General features: G+C 31.6%; 1 protein-coding gene across 4 annotated transcripts in view; it reads right to left on the reverse strand.

Annotated features, from left to right (window-relative positions):
* Positions 1 to 1,304: 1,304 nt before the first annotated feature.
* The window catches only part of FERMT2 (FERM domain containing kindlin 2), a 130,113-nt gene continuing 118,729 nt past the window's right edge, over positions 1,305 to 12,688 (reverse strand). For 2 of the 4 annotated variants that reach the window (XM_051977958.1, XM_051977960.1), the window contains 6 exons: positions 12,048 to 12,154; positions 11,661 to 11,882; positions 9,861 to 9,881; positions 9,168 to 9,292; positions 3,812 to 3,953; positions 1,305 to 2,566 (listed from right to left, as the gene is read on the reverse strand). In XM_051977958.1, the coding sequence (XP_051833918.1) occupies positions 2,393 to 2,566; positions 3,812 to 3,953; positions 9,168 to 9,292; positions 9,861 to 9,881; positions 11,661 to 11,882; positions 12,048 to 12,154 (791 nt within the window). In that variant the 3' untranslated portion in view covers positions 1,305 to 2,392. The remainder of the gene's footprint in view (positions 2,567 to 3,811; positions 3,954 to 9,167; positions 9,293 to 9,860; positions 9,882 to 11,660; positions 11,883 to 12,047; positions 12,155 to 12,688) is intronic. The other 2 variants (XM_051977959.1, XM_051977961.1) reach the window with 1 other exon arrangement.

Below are 12,688 nucleotides of genomic sequence, written 5' to 3' on the forward strand. Positions count from 1 at the left end.
GGGGGGGATGGGAAGTCTTGGTCAAAATTTGGAAGCAAGGTCATGCAGTAGAGGATGAATACGAAAGAGAATTTGGTCCGATAAGTAACACCATCAAGGTTAAAGCTGAGTATGCTCTAGACCTTCTGAAAAATGTTGAGAGAACAAAAGGGTCCTTTAAAAAAATCCTTGATGGGAACAATTAATTCTTTACAGAAGTGAATGGGAAAATGGCTGAGACAAGTGAGAGAAAATTGAACTTAATTCTTAATTTGCTTCTGGATTATCTATGATGGAGAAAGAACTTGAAGCTTGAAAATCTAGGGTAGGACTTGAGGAAATTAAATTGTAAGAAAAGAGAAAAAATTGTTAAGAGAAATCTTATTTACCTTCAAATCAGTTGATAGATGAATGACATTCCAGGACACTGAATGAACAAATGCACTGTGATTACTAAATGCAAATGATTATTAAACTACTGTTGATCTTTGACGAATTATACATGTCATGAGACATATTATGAACATTCTTTTTTTTCCCCAAAAAGGTGATTTCTATAATTATAGGCTGGTGAACCTGAATTGGATCCTTAGTAAAATTCTAGAACAGGCTTAATTATATAAGAAATTAAAACTCATTACAGATATTTAAGTATCCAATAGTTGAGAAACAAGAAGTTAGAAACTTATACTACAGACACCTTAATAGGCTAATCTGCAAAAGCAGAATAAAAGTATGAAACAATAAGGACTTGAATTAGGATAGAATAGGATAGAATAAATAAATATAATATGAAATCTAATAGAAAGGAAGGAGAAATGAGACAATGCAAAGGAAAAATCAAGATCAGAAGTATTAAGGAATCAAAAGAGGCTAAGATGACTGGAGTTTAATCTTGGTTAAAAGGAGAATGGTTAGCTAAAAGCATATTATAAATGAGTTTTCCTTAAGCTATCCCTTTCATTTAAACCTTAATTTAAAAAAAAAAAAAAAAGAAATTCAAGTATTATGGGGCACTCAAGTATTATAGGTGGAAAAAGACTGTCATTACTTGGCTACTCATTTTCATTGATAGAATTTTTATTAGTGATGCTGCTTTCTGGTGACTGATATTTGATATATTTGTTAAATTTATTTTTAATAAATGAAACAATATATTCCTAGGTTAGGTGGGTTGAATTCTTAACAGAGGACTAATTTTTAGCATGACATCCTGGAATTTTGGTGACAAACTGCCACCAAAGCAAAAGGTAATACTGACAATCTGACATTCTTCTTTAGAAAAGATCTAAATTCATTTTTGGTAAACATGACAATGTCAAATGTCAAATGAAACAGTTTGCTTTTATTTAAAACAAAATGCATTTATACAGTTTTTAAAACAATAGAATGTTGAACAATACTGGTAATCCACTTCTTGGATATTTTTTGGCTTATATAGGATTTGGAACTCTCTAAGCAGCAACAATGCAGACTGCAAGAGTGTAACAGGCCAGAAAATGTCAAGTTCTGACATTATAGTGAAGGTCATTGTAGCATAATCAATACTAGCTATAAAAAAAATTATACTTAATTTAGCAGACATAAAAAATGCATTGTTACAATTAGTTTCTACCAAATTGATATACATAGTTTTAAAAGCATATGATTAATGGTGATACTTTAAATCTAAATCCTTTCCCCTAGCTGATCAATGATACTAATTTTAAAAAACTGTACAATTTTATAAAATTTGTGTTTGTACATTAGTTATACAAAATGCATACTTCATAGACCTTTACTTCATATTATAAGGCAAAAGTTGTATATTTTAGGCAGATAGTAAATATGCTGGTGAATACTGCAAGTACTTCATACAATATGGTATAAGAGTAAAAATAAAACCACAAAAAAATGGAAAGATTAAGAGAGATAAAATAGATATAACAGAATTAAACATATCCTTCAAGTTCAAACACAATGATTCTTCCAAAATTTCAGGCCACTTAGGTAGCAATAAAATAAAGTCTAAAACATGCTACTTCTAAATAGGAGGCCAAATTTATATATACAATAAAACACATGCGTTAAATATGTCTTCATTTAGTTTAAGCCTGAATGGCATTACAGTAAATGTTTGTATTATAATATGGCTAACTTAAACTGATCAAATTTAATTTCCGATTGCTCATCACCTTGAGTTTTATAACTAAACGCAGTGTTTATCACATATTATTGTCCATGTATAGTATCATGATTGTAGATTAATGGATATGCCTTTAGTATACATGTTAAATTCTGATAAGATAGAAAAAAACTTTTCATGAAGAGATACATTTCAGTCTTATTTTATTAAGCAGCATATTCCAAATAACAGCTTTTAAAGTTAAATATTGATAATAGCTATGAGGTTTCATTACACAATATATTCAACTCACACCCAACCACTTGTAAGTTTGTAAAACATCTCTTCATCTAAGCTTTCATTTTGGTCTTTGGCGCGTGTTGAGAGGAATATGTAGCCTCCAATGAACTCATGAACTACTTTACAATCCACCTCAGTACAAATGAAAGACAATCGTACTTCATCAGCAAACTCTACTGTAACCTAGAACAAAAGGTAAAAAGAACTTAAATAGCTTTGTTATATTCAAATAAAGCTATCCATTAATTAATTCTAACAGCATCTTGATTTATCCTTCCTAATCTGTCTTAATTATAGCCATATAACTTTATCTGTCTGAAGCCAAGAAAAGTTATTGGTACTATTTTTTAAAAATTCTAAACTACAAAATGCTGTTCAGTAACTAAATTGTGTCCCTCTCTGTTTGTTTTTTATGTTTTGGGGAAAAAAATGAATACAAAAATATATAGGTTATTAAATTACAGCTTTCCAGGTCTCTGAACCTAATTTTGGTCTCTTGAAGTCTTGGGAGAAAATCTACTTCCTAAGTTCCACTTTATATTTGGTTTAGAAATTTAATCTTTAGGTGTCAGAAACTTTAAAATCCTAGAAAGAAGAACTGTAGAATAACATTGCTAAAGATTCATAAGAAATCATACTGTGGCAGTGAAGGATACACTACTACTCTGAAATAAACTTTTCAAATTGTGTTTTTACATAAATTGAATATATCTTTAAAATACACATTGTTAAGAGACTTGTGAACTCTTGTTAATTTTAAAATACCCCAAATATCAAAGGACTCACGATGGTCATAATAGTTATTTTTACCCATTAAAATGGAGAGGAGGAAGAAATTAATCTGGACCTGTATTTTCATTGCTGTAACAATTCCCAGGTGAGGAAATTCCCCATATCAGGATGGCTTGGTACCTTCTCTTCAACTTATATTCTTAGTCACCTAGAGCTACAGTACCAAACTTAGAAGAAAAGGGATCATTAATCCATAAATAAGAATTCCTGTAAGCTATATAACCCAAGTTTTAAGGTATTTTTATTTTGTTAAATATGCCCCAATTACATTTTAGTTTGGCTTGGACAATGCTCAGAAGTATTGTGGGACTCAGAAAGCCTGTGAGTTGCATGCTTCATATTTACTGGCTTAGAGTATAGAGATAAAGTGACTTGCTCAGAGTCACACAGCCAGAGCATAGAAAACTTGAACTTAAAATATCTGTCTTTGAGGCATCTGTATTCTGTATCATTTGAAACTGGAGTACATCTACATTTAAATGAATAGAATTCTTAAGTCTCAATGCCAAGAGTTTTCCCTTTATAATAAAAAGGAACTAAGATTTTTACATTTAAGGATATTGCAGTAACAGTTATGAGTATTTAACAATTTTTTATACTTTCCTGCTACATAGATGAGAAAAAAAATTTACTCACCATTTTTATTTCCCAGTTTACATTCCACTGTTTCATGTTGCTGAATCGCCATGTTTTAATTGCATCTCCAGTGCTGGCATCCATCCTAATGAGTCTATTATAGGCAATACCAATCAGTTCTTCTTTTTTGCCCCCTTGAAACCTGTAACATTTGTTTGTATAAGCTCAAAAATACTCATATAAAATATCTTATTTTCAGTTGCTCAATGGGCTTGAATAGGTGGACATGCTACTTTGAAACACATTTTATTTTTGTAGGACTAAAGCAGAAATCCCATTTGAATACAATGAATTTCTATATACATAAGTTCTATAAAAATCATAGAAACATTACATTTTAATATGGCTTAAGAGTTTCCTGCCCTGAATATAAATAGGAAAGTCAAGAGAAGGTTTGGGGAAAATTTGGGGCAATTTGAGATGGCTACGTGTCAGCTAGTGAGGTGGATCTGGAGGCCAGAAGGAAGAAAAAACTGTCTCTGTTAATAAATTTGGTAATTATCTGCATAGAAAAGTTAGAGGAACCTCATAGAAACTGATGAGATTACCAAGAGAGCATGTCAATTAATAAACATTTATTTTTAATATGTGATTACTCCAATTGCTTATAAAAACAATTTTGAATATTCATTTTAAAAAATGTTGAGTTCTAAATTCTCTCTATTCCTCCTTTCTCCCTTCCCCTCCAGCAAATCACGTTGTGAAAGAAAACACAGACCAAAAATATTCAAAACAAAACTCAAGAAAAATAAAAAGAAAAATTATTCTTCAATCTGAATTCAGACTCCATCAGTTCTTCCTCTGGAGATAGATAGCATTTTTCATTCTAAATCCTTGAGAACTATGTTATATCATTGTATTGATGAGTTATTCATAGTTACCCCTTCAACAATAGTGCATTAGTGCCTCAATTTTCCCCTATTCCTCCCACACTTGTCATTTTCCTTTTCTGTCATATTAGCCAATATGATGGATATGGAGTGGTAGCTCAGAATTGTTTTAATTTGAATTTCTCTAATAAATATTGATTTAGAGAATTTTTCTAATACGATCATACACAAATAGCTTTGATTATTTTGTGTGAAAAATGTCTGTTCAGCAGTTTAGAATTATGCTCAAAAAGTTATCAAACTGTGCATCCTCTTTGATCCAGCTACTGGGCTTATATCCCAAAGAGATCTTAAAGAAGGGAAAGAGACCCATATATGCAAAAATTTTTGTGGCAGCCCTCTTGGTAGTGACAAGCAACTGGAAACTGAGTAGATGCCCATCATTTGGAGAATGGCTGAATAAATTATGGTATATGAATGTTATGGAATACTATTGTTCTGTAACAAACGACCAGGAGAATGATTTCAGAGAGGTTTGGAGAGACCTAGATGAACTGACGCAAAGTGAAATGTTCTTTTGTACTTTTATGTCAGATAAATCATCTATTCCACTGTCCTTTCCCCTTTTCCCAGTACATTCCTTTTTCTTACCCTCTACTTTTATTTTTTGTATAATTACCTCATCATATTAAATTCATACCTGTATTCTCTGTCTATATATATATATATTCCTAAAACTGTTCTCATAATGAGAAAGTTTTTAGGAGATACAAGTATTACCTTTACATGTAGGGACATAAATAAAAAAGCTTAACCTTATGGTTTTAATATTGTCATATTATAATTAGTTATGATTTTATTATTTGTAATTATTATTATGACATTATTAACCTGATTATATCTCTTCCCTGTTTAACTTGTTTAAAAAATATTATTATTATGGCTTTTATTTACAAAACATATGCATTTTTCAACACTGACTCTTGCAAAACTTTCTGTTCCAAATTATCCCCTCCTTTCCTCCATCTCCTTCCCTAGTAGTCCAATACATGTTAAATATGTTAAAATGTATGTATATATAGCAGTTGCTGCACAAGAAAAATCGGATCAAGAAGGAAAAAAAAAACACAACCTGAAAAAGAAAACAAAATGCAAGCAAACAACAGAAAGAGTAAAAATGTTATGTTGTGGTACACACTTATTTCCCATAGTTCTCTCTCTGGGTGTAGCTGGTTTAGTTCATTACTACTCTATTGGAACTGATTTGGTTCATCTCATTGCTGAAGATGGCCACGTCCATCAGAAATGATCGTCATATAGAATTGTTGTTGAAGTATATAATGATCTCCTGGTCCTACTCATTTCACTCAGCATCAGTTCATGTAGGTCTCTCCAGACCCCTTTGAAATCGTCCTGTTGGTCATTTCTTACAGAACCAATAATATTCCATAACATTCATATACCACAATTTATTGATGGGCATCCACTAAATTGATGGGCATTCACTCAGTTTCCAATTTCTCGCCACTACAAAAAGGGCTGCCACAAACATTTTTGCACATATGGGTTTCCTTTCCCTTCTTTAACATTTTTGGGATATAAGTACAGTAAGTAACACTGCTGGATCAAAGGGTATGCCCCTATTTACTTTTTTATGTTTCTCTTGAGTCATATTTATTTGAAAGTCAATTTTTTTATTTAGCTTTGATCTTTTCATCAGCAATGCTTCAAAGTCCTCTGTTTCAATGAGTATCTACTTGTTCCCTTAAAAGATACTTAGTTTTTCTGGGTAGGTGATTCTTGGTTCTAATTTTAATTCCTAAACTTTCCATTTCTAACCCTTTAATGTAGAAACTGTCAAATATTGTTACCTGATGATGGGCCCACAAAATCTACACTGTTTATTTCTAACTGCCTATAATAATTTCTCTTTGTTCTGGGAACACTAGAAGTTGGCTATAACAGTCCTGCCACCTGAAAACTGCTACTGTGGTCACTGATTCAATTGCCTATAAGGCCTATAGCTGGTTTGCTGGGATGATGCCTACCCTGGTGAGAGTAAACATCTAAGTTGTCTTGGGCTGGAAAATTGTTTCACAACATTCTTTTGTGGTTCTGATGCTCCAGGATTTATTTTCAGGTTTATTTAAAAACTTTTATTTAAAACGTTGTTCAGAGAGGTTTAGGTGGTAATAGAGTGTTAGGCTCAGAGAAGTGCCTGTTTTTATTCCACCATCTTAGTTCTCCTCCCCCTGAATATTTATTGTATGTCTAGAATGTATCAAATATTGTGCTAAATGCTGAGGATACAAAGAAGGCCAAAGAACAGATTTTAATCTAGAGGAACTCACAATTCTGTGAGGAAGACATGCAAATAACTGTGTACAAACAAACTAAAAACAAATAGACATGATAATTGCATACAAGAAAGCTGATGAGAAAAGAGAGGATGTGGAGGGAAAAAAATAGCACAAGATAAAAAATGAGGTACAAACTCCCATGATCCCATCATCCTGCTAGCTATTATACCCCTATTATGTTTTCTATCTTTCTCAGCTAAACTCCTTGAGAAATTATACTAGGTGCACCATACTCCACTCTTCTCTTCTCTGACTTGCTTCTAATCCTTCAGCAATCTAAGCTTTTTGCCTCATCATTCAACCAAAACTGCTCTCTCCAAAGTGCTAATGATCTTTTGTAATCATTTAGTTTTTATTTCACCTAAATAACCCTTTATTTTCCTTCCCTTTCCTATAGTCATCTCATATAACAAAAAAAATTTTTAAAAAAAAGAAAATGAGGAAAAGAAAAAAAAATTGGCAAAAATGATCATTATATTGAAAAATATGAAAAAAATTGCAATGTTTCATACCCACAGACTTCTAAACCTTACAAATGAGTAGAAAGAACTGTTTTCTGATTTCTTTTGGGTCATGATTGTTGTTTTTAATTTTAGAGCAATCCCTTTCAATTCTTTTCTGGTGGTTCTTTCTATTTACATTGTTGGTATTTTGTACATTGTTTTCTTGGTTATGCTTTACTTTACTTCACTCTACATCAATTTATGTCCTTCCTAGATTCTCTGTATTCAGACATATTCATTGTTTCTTAGTGTGTGTGTATGGCTATTTTAGTCATTCTATTTGCATATTTCCAAAAGCAATTCATCAGACCAATGATCCTGTAACTGCCAGATCTAATGACTTTGTCTCATTCTTTACCTTTTTTGAATCCTCTGCCCTTTTTGAAATTATTAGTCCCTGTCTTTTCCTGACTGCTCTCTTCTCTTTAGGTTTTTATGACAGTTCACTTTTGGTTCTCCTCCTACTTGTCTGATGCAGTTTCCTTTGCTCAAATGGCATTCATATAACATATACTACTTATGAGTATCCCCTCGGGCTCTGTCCTGAGCCTTTTCTTTTCCCTCTGTCTCACCCATGGAGTCATTATCATCTCTTTAATGTCTCTCCTAATTCACAATATTAATTTATTTTTAGGCATCTCAAATTAGATGTCCTGTAGGCATCTCAAATTCAATAGTGAAAACAGAATTCATTATTTTTCCTTTCAAACCTTTACCTCTTCCCAACTTTCTTAATACTTGAAAGCACCAAAATCCTCCCAGTTACCCTTGCTTGCAATCTCAATATCATCCTTGACTACTTGACCTCACTCATTTCATACAGCCAAAATATTAAGCTCATACTCTGTTCATCTCAACTACCACTCTGAAGTAGTTGGCTCAGATGCAACAACTACCTAACCAATCTCCTTGTCTCAAGTCTCTTCTTCAGAATGTGAACTTCTTGGGAGACGTGGCTTTTTCTATTTCTCTTCTATCTCTCTATTTCTACAGGTACACTGTTCCTGGTACATATGGAGAATTTAATAAATGTTTGTGGACCGGACTGGTTTAGGGGATGGGATACACAAAGGAGAGTAAAGAGCAGTCAGAAATGGAGAACCATAAGAGCGTCCTGCAGAGAAACAAAGAACCAGGAAAACTGAGTGAAAGCTATCAATATGTTTGCATTGTTTACAGTGCTTACAAGACTGTTGGTTGTCTTAGAGAAGCTCCTGTTGAATTTGGGGGGAGACTCCATAGGAATGAAAAGTAACTGGAATGTCAGGAAGTGGAAGCAAGAAATACTTTTTTTTTCCTAATAGTTTGGAGATGAAAAGGATCTGAGAATGGAACGATGTCCTGAGTTGATTCTGGAGTCATATGAAAGTTTTAAAATATAAAGAAGATGTATTTATTGGCAGTAGAGAAGAAGCCAATATAGAAGACGACAATGGAAATTAAAAAGAGAGGATGACAGGGACAATCTGTTAGAGAGAATGGTTTCAACAGCTCAAATAAAGGGGATGAATTTTCAAAGCCACCTCCTTTTTTAGAAACAATATGATAGAAAACAGAGAACCCACAGATGTGGGATTAGCAAAAGATCATGCTATGGGACACTTTATATTTTTAGTACAAATTCAAAATTTTAAAGTATACCGATACTGACAGAATTACTAACCTTGCAATAAAATGTGTGATGCCAAATTCTGGTAAAGACTGCCAAGCTTGAATAAATCGCATCTTGGCCTCTATAAGACTCATCTGAGCTACATTTTGATGAGCTTCCAGGATTCTTGCTGTAATCTGCACATAATTAAACATCACATAATCAAACATCACTTAACTACTACTAGTTATTGTTGTTTACCTTTAAAGAATTACTGTCATGCTAAAAATATGCATGACAAAAATATGAGCATTATGAGCATTTAATATTATGACATATTAATGATATAATAAAAACCCTTGATATTAATTTCTAACACTGAATTCTAGATATTACCCCATAGCAAATATAAAAAATATATGAGACATAGCTGCAGCTTGTGATGTCTATTATAAGGGAAAGTTTGACAATACTTTTATATAACATAAAAATGTAATTCCATCCTACTAGATGGTTTCTCCAAAGAATAAATTTGGCTTCAAAATGTAAGTACTGAATGAGGTATTGCAATGAAAGTTTCTAGCAGAAGATATTTGTTAGTAGCTTTGCATTATTTAAATATCTAGAAGCATTTTTAATTTTTAAATAGAAAAATTGTAGACTTTTTTATATTATACATACATATGTACACATAAAAACAGTGTAGATTGAAAAGTGGTGAAGTTATTCCCTGTATGTGTCTACTTTTAAATACTGTGAACTTACCAAATCTCTTATATAGCCTGGCTGTGGATGGCAATGGAAGGAAAGAAAAAAGAAGCAGAAAGAAAAAAAAAAAAGAATCAGAAAAATGGCAACAAAGCAAAGAAAAAGTCATAGTCAACTGCAAAATAAAATTATAGCCAAAAACCATGCAAAATTCCTTAGGAAGAAACCAAGCAAAATTAATGTAAGCATGGAAATGAAAACAAGGAAGCACAGATCCAATTTTTATATGAGAACTATACTAAGAACTATTAGAAATCATTTTAAAATTTTGTGTTACTAAAACTAAGCTTCTATATGAGTACACATTTGTGGGTAATAAAATATATGAGAAAAAAAAAACATACTTTTATTTCATTTCCAAGATGTAACTGGCTATAAGAGAACCATTGTTTTCAAAGGGGGAAAATAATATAAATATTCAAAATAATTCATTATCTCAGAGTCAGTGAAAAGTAATACCATCCATGCACTGCTCTTTGGGATAAGTAAAATAAAAAATTCAAGGGCATTAAATATTACAATGAACATACTGTTTCTAAAATTAAAGCAGTAAACCAAAGCCTTCAATTACTATTTGCTTTTTGAATCTTTTTTTCCTGGAGAAAGGAAAAAAGGCACTATTGTCTAATATTCCAGGAACTATAGACATAAAAAAAAAGTACTATACTTAAGTAGAAAATATTTATCTGACGTAAAAGCAAAGCAACTTTTTTCTTTAGACAATCTGTTTATTTTTACTTTAAAATATACGGCAGGCCTTAGGATGTTAATCTTTTTGTGAAATACAAAATAGACTCATGAGACTAAAATGAAATTAAAATTCTGACTAAATAATTCAAAAGTATACAATACACCTCTGATCAATATGGATTCACAGGAATAATCACAAAAACTAATGGTCTTCAAAATTTTCAATTTACAAACACTTTGGTGGGAAAAAGTCCTATAAAAATTGCCTTCTACCTATGACTTACCATTGAGTACATAAAAATTAACTGGTGGAAAGAATACTATGCCATGCCAAGGAAATATATATAAGTCAGTAATGAAAAAACCAAAAGAATAAAGGATATAATCTTAAAAAACATTACTGTAAAAAGAAACCAACATCTATACAACTAAGAAGGGCCATTAATATAGGCCTTGATTTCAGATCAACTGACTACAATGGCTTTGTGGATAACTGCCATTTTAAAGAGCTATGTGAAAGGGCTTGCATAACTTAATTTGAGTAATTTGAGTGTCATTAAACACTCGGTAGCTTTCATTATTATATTTAATCTTCTCCTCTGACACAAATTTGATAATGACATGTATGTATGCTAATTGTTAAAAGCTAAAGATATGTCTTGATGATTTTGGAAAACTTATAGAAATTGTATCCTTTAAAAAATTTACTTATGGAGCATTTTTAAAAGAATTATAATGAATTTAGTTCTTTGCTTTTCTTTTTAAAACTAAAATCAACATTTCATAAATATGTCTAGAATAAAATTTCTTCCTTTCCTTAATATTTTCCTTACCATAGCATGTGAAAATCTCACTGTCACATGAACCATGTGCAATTCCCCAGATGAACGATGGATGTATTTTATTAATTATTTAAATGGATCATTTAAATCCAAACTAAATGAAACTAAATTTAGATTTTCCATCTACCTGGCATGAAACTCACCAAGATTTTTAAGTAAATTAAAAAAACAAAAATCTAAATTTGAAATTTAAACACACACACACATACATACACTCTCTCTCAAAATGAAATACAATAAAACCATACTAAGAAGAAATGAATACCTGCTTATTCCTATACTTCTTTAGGTATCGAGGTGACACCAAACATTCAGGATTAATATCAGTTGTGACTTGTTCTGGTATTAACTGGGGATCTGGATTCAAATGTTGCATCTTCAGAAATGAAAGAATGTTCTGAACTTCTAAGTTATAAGAACTGTCTGCCATGGTCTTGCCCTTGGAAGCTAATCTGCAAGCTGCCATCCAGTGTGCATACTGTTTTTCCTTCAATTGCAGAAAAATTTAATAATGAAATTTAAGTAAACATAAGTATAATAAAATTCAAATAAGCATGAAAAATATGTTAATAAAGTGTTTCATTGATTATATGGACCCTACATATGAAAGTGAGAACCAAGACTTATATTGTACTTTAAATGAAGAACTTACATTGTCACAACGAAGCCAGATTTCATTCATACCCTCTGCAACTGGAATCAATAGCTTAATATTAAATTTTTGACCAGAAATGTTTACATCTGGAGTAACTTCACATCCTAAAATTTAAAATGAGAAAATTATTTATACTTTTAAAAAACTTACAGACAATTATATCACGCACAAAATTCCAAGCCTTATGTAAAATCTTTCATTTTGTTGTGACTCAAAATATTTATTATCACTGTTAAGGAATGCAAACTCTTTAAAGATATCTTAAATTTATATTTGTAGAATTCTGGTTTGGTGGCATAGTTATTTTCTTTATGAAAGGAATTCTCATTTTACATAAGTATTTATATAAATGATTTCTTTAACAGCAATCACTTTCAAAATATAACATAAATTACAAAAAATTTCCAATAGCTAAGTGGCAAATTTGATGGAGGGCACTAGAACCAGGAAGACTCATGAGTTCAACTGGACATTTACTATCAGTATTATCCTAGGCAAATCCTATATACCTCAGTTTCTTCATCTGTAAAATGAACTGGAAAAGGAATTGGCAAACCATTACAGTATTTTTGCCAATAAGATGAAGTACACAGTATCTTTGCCAAGACTCATGAAGAATCAAACATGACTGAAACAAA

Source organism: Antechinus flavipes, chromosome 2 (genome assembly GCF_016432865.1).
Source record: "Antechinus flavipes isolate AdamAnt ecotype Samford, QLD, Australia chromosome 2, AdamAnt_v2, whole genome shotgun sequence".
NCBI lineage: Eukaryota > Metazoa > Chordata > Mammalia > Dasyuromorphia > Dasyuridae > Antechinus > Antechinus flavipes.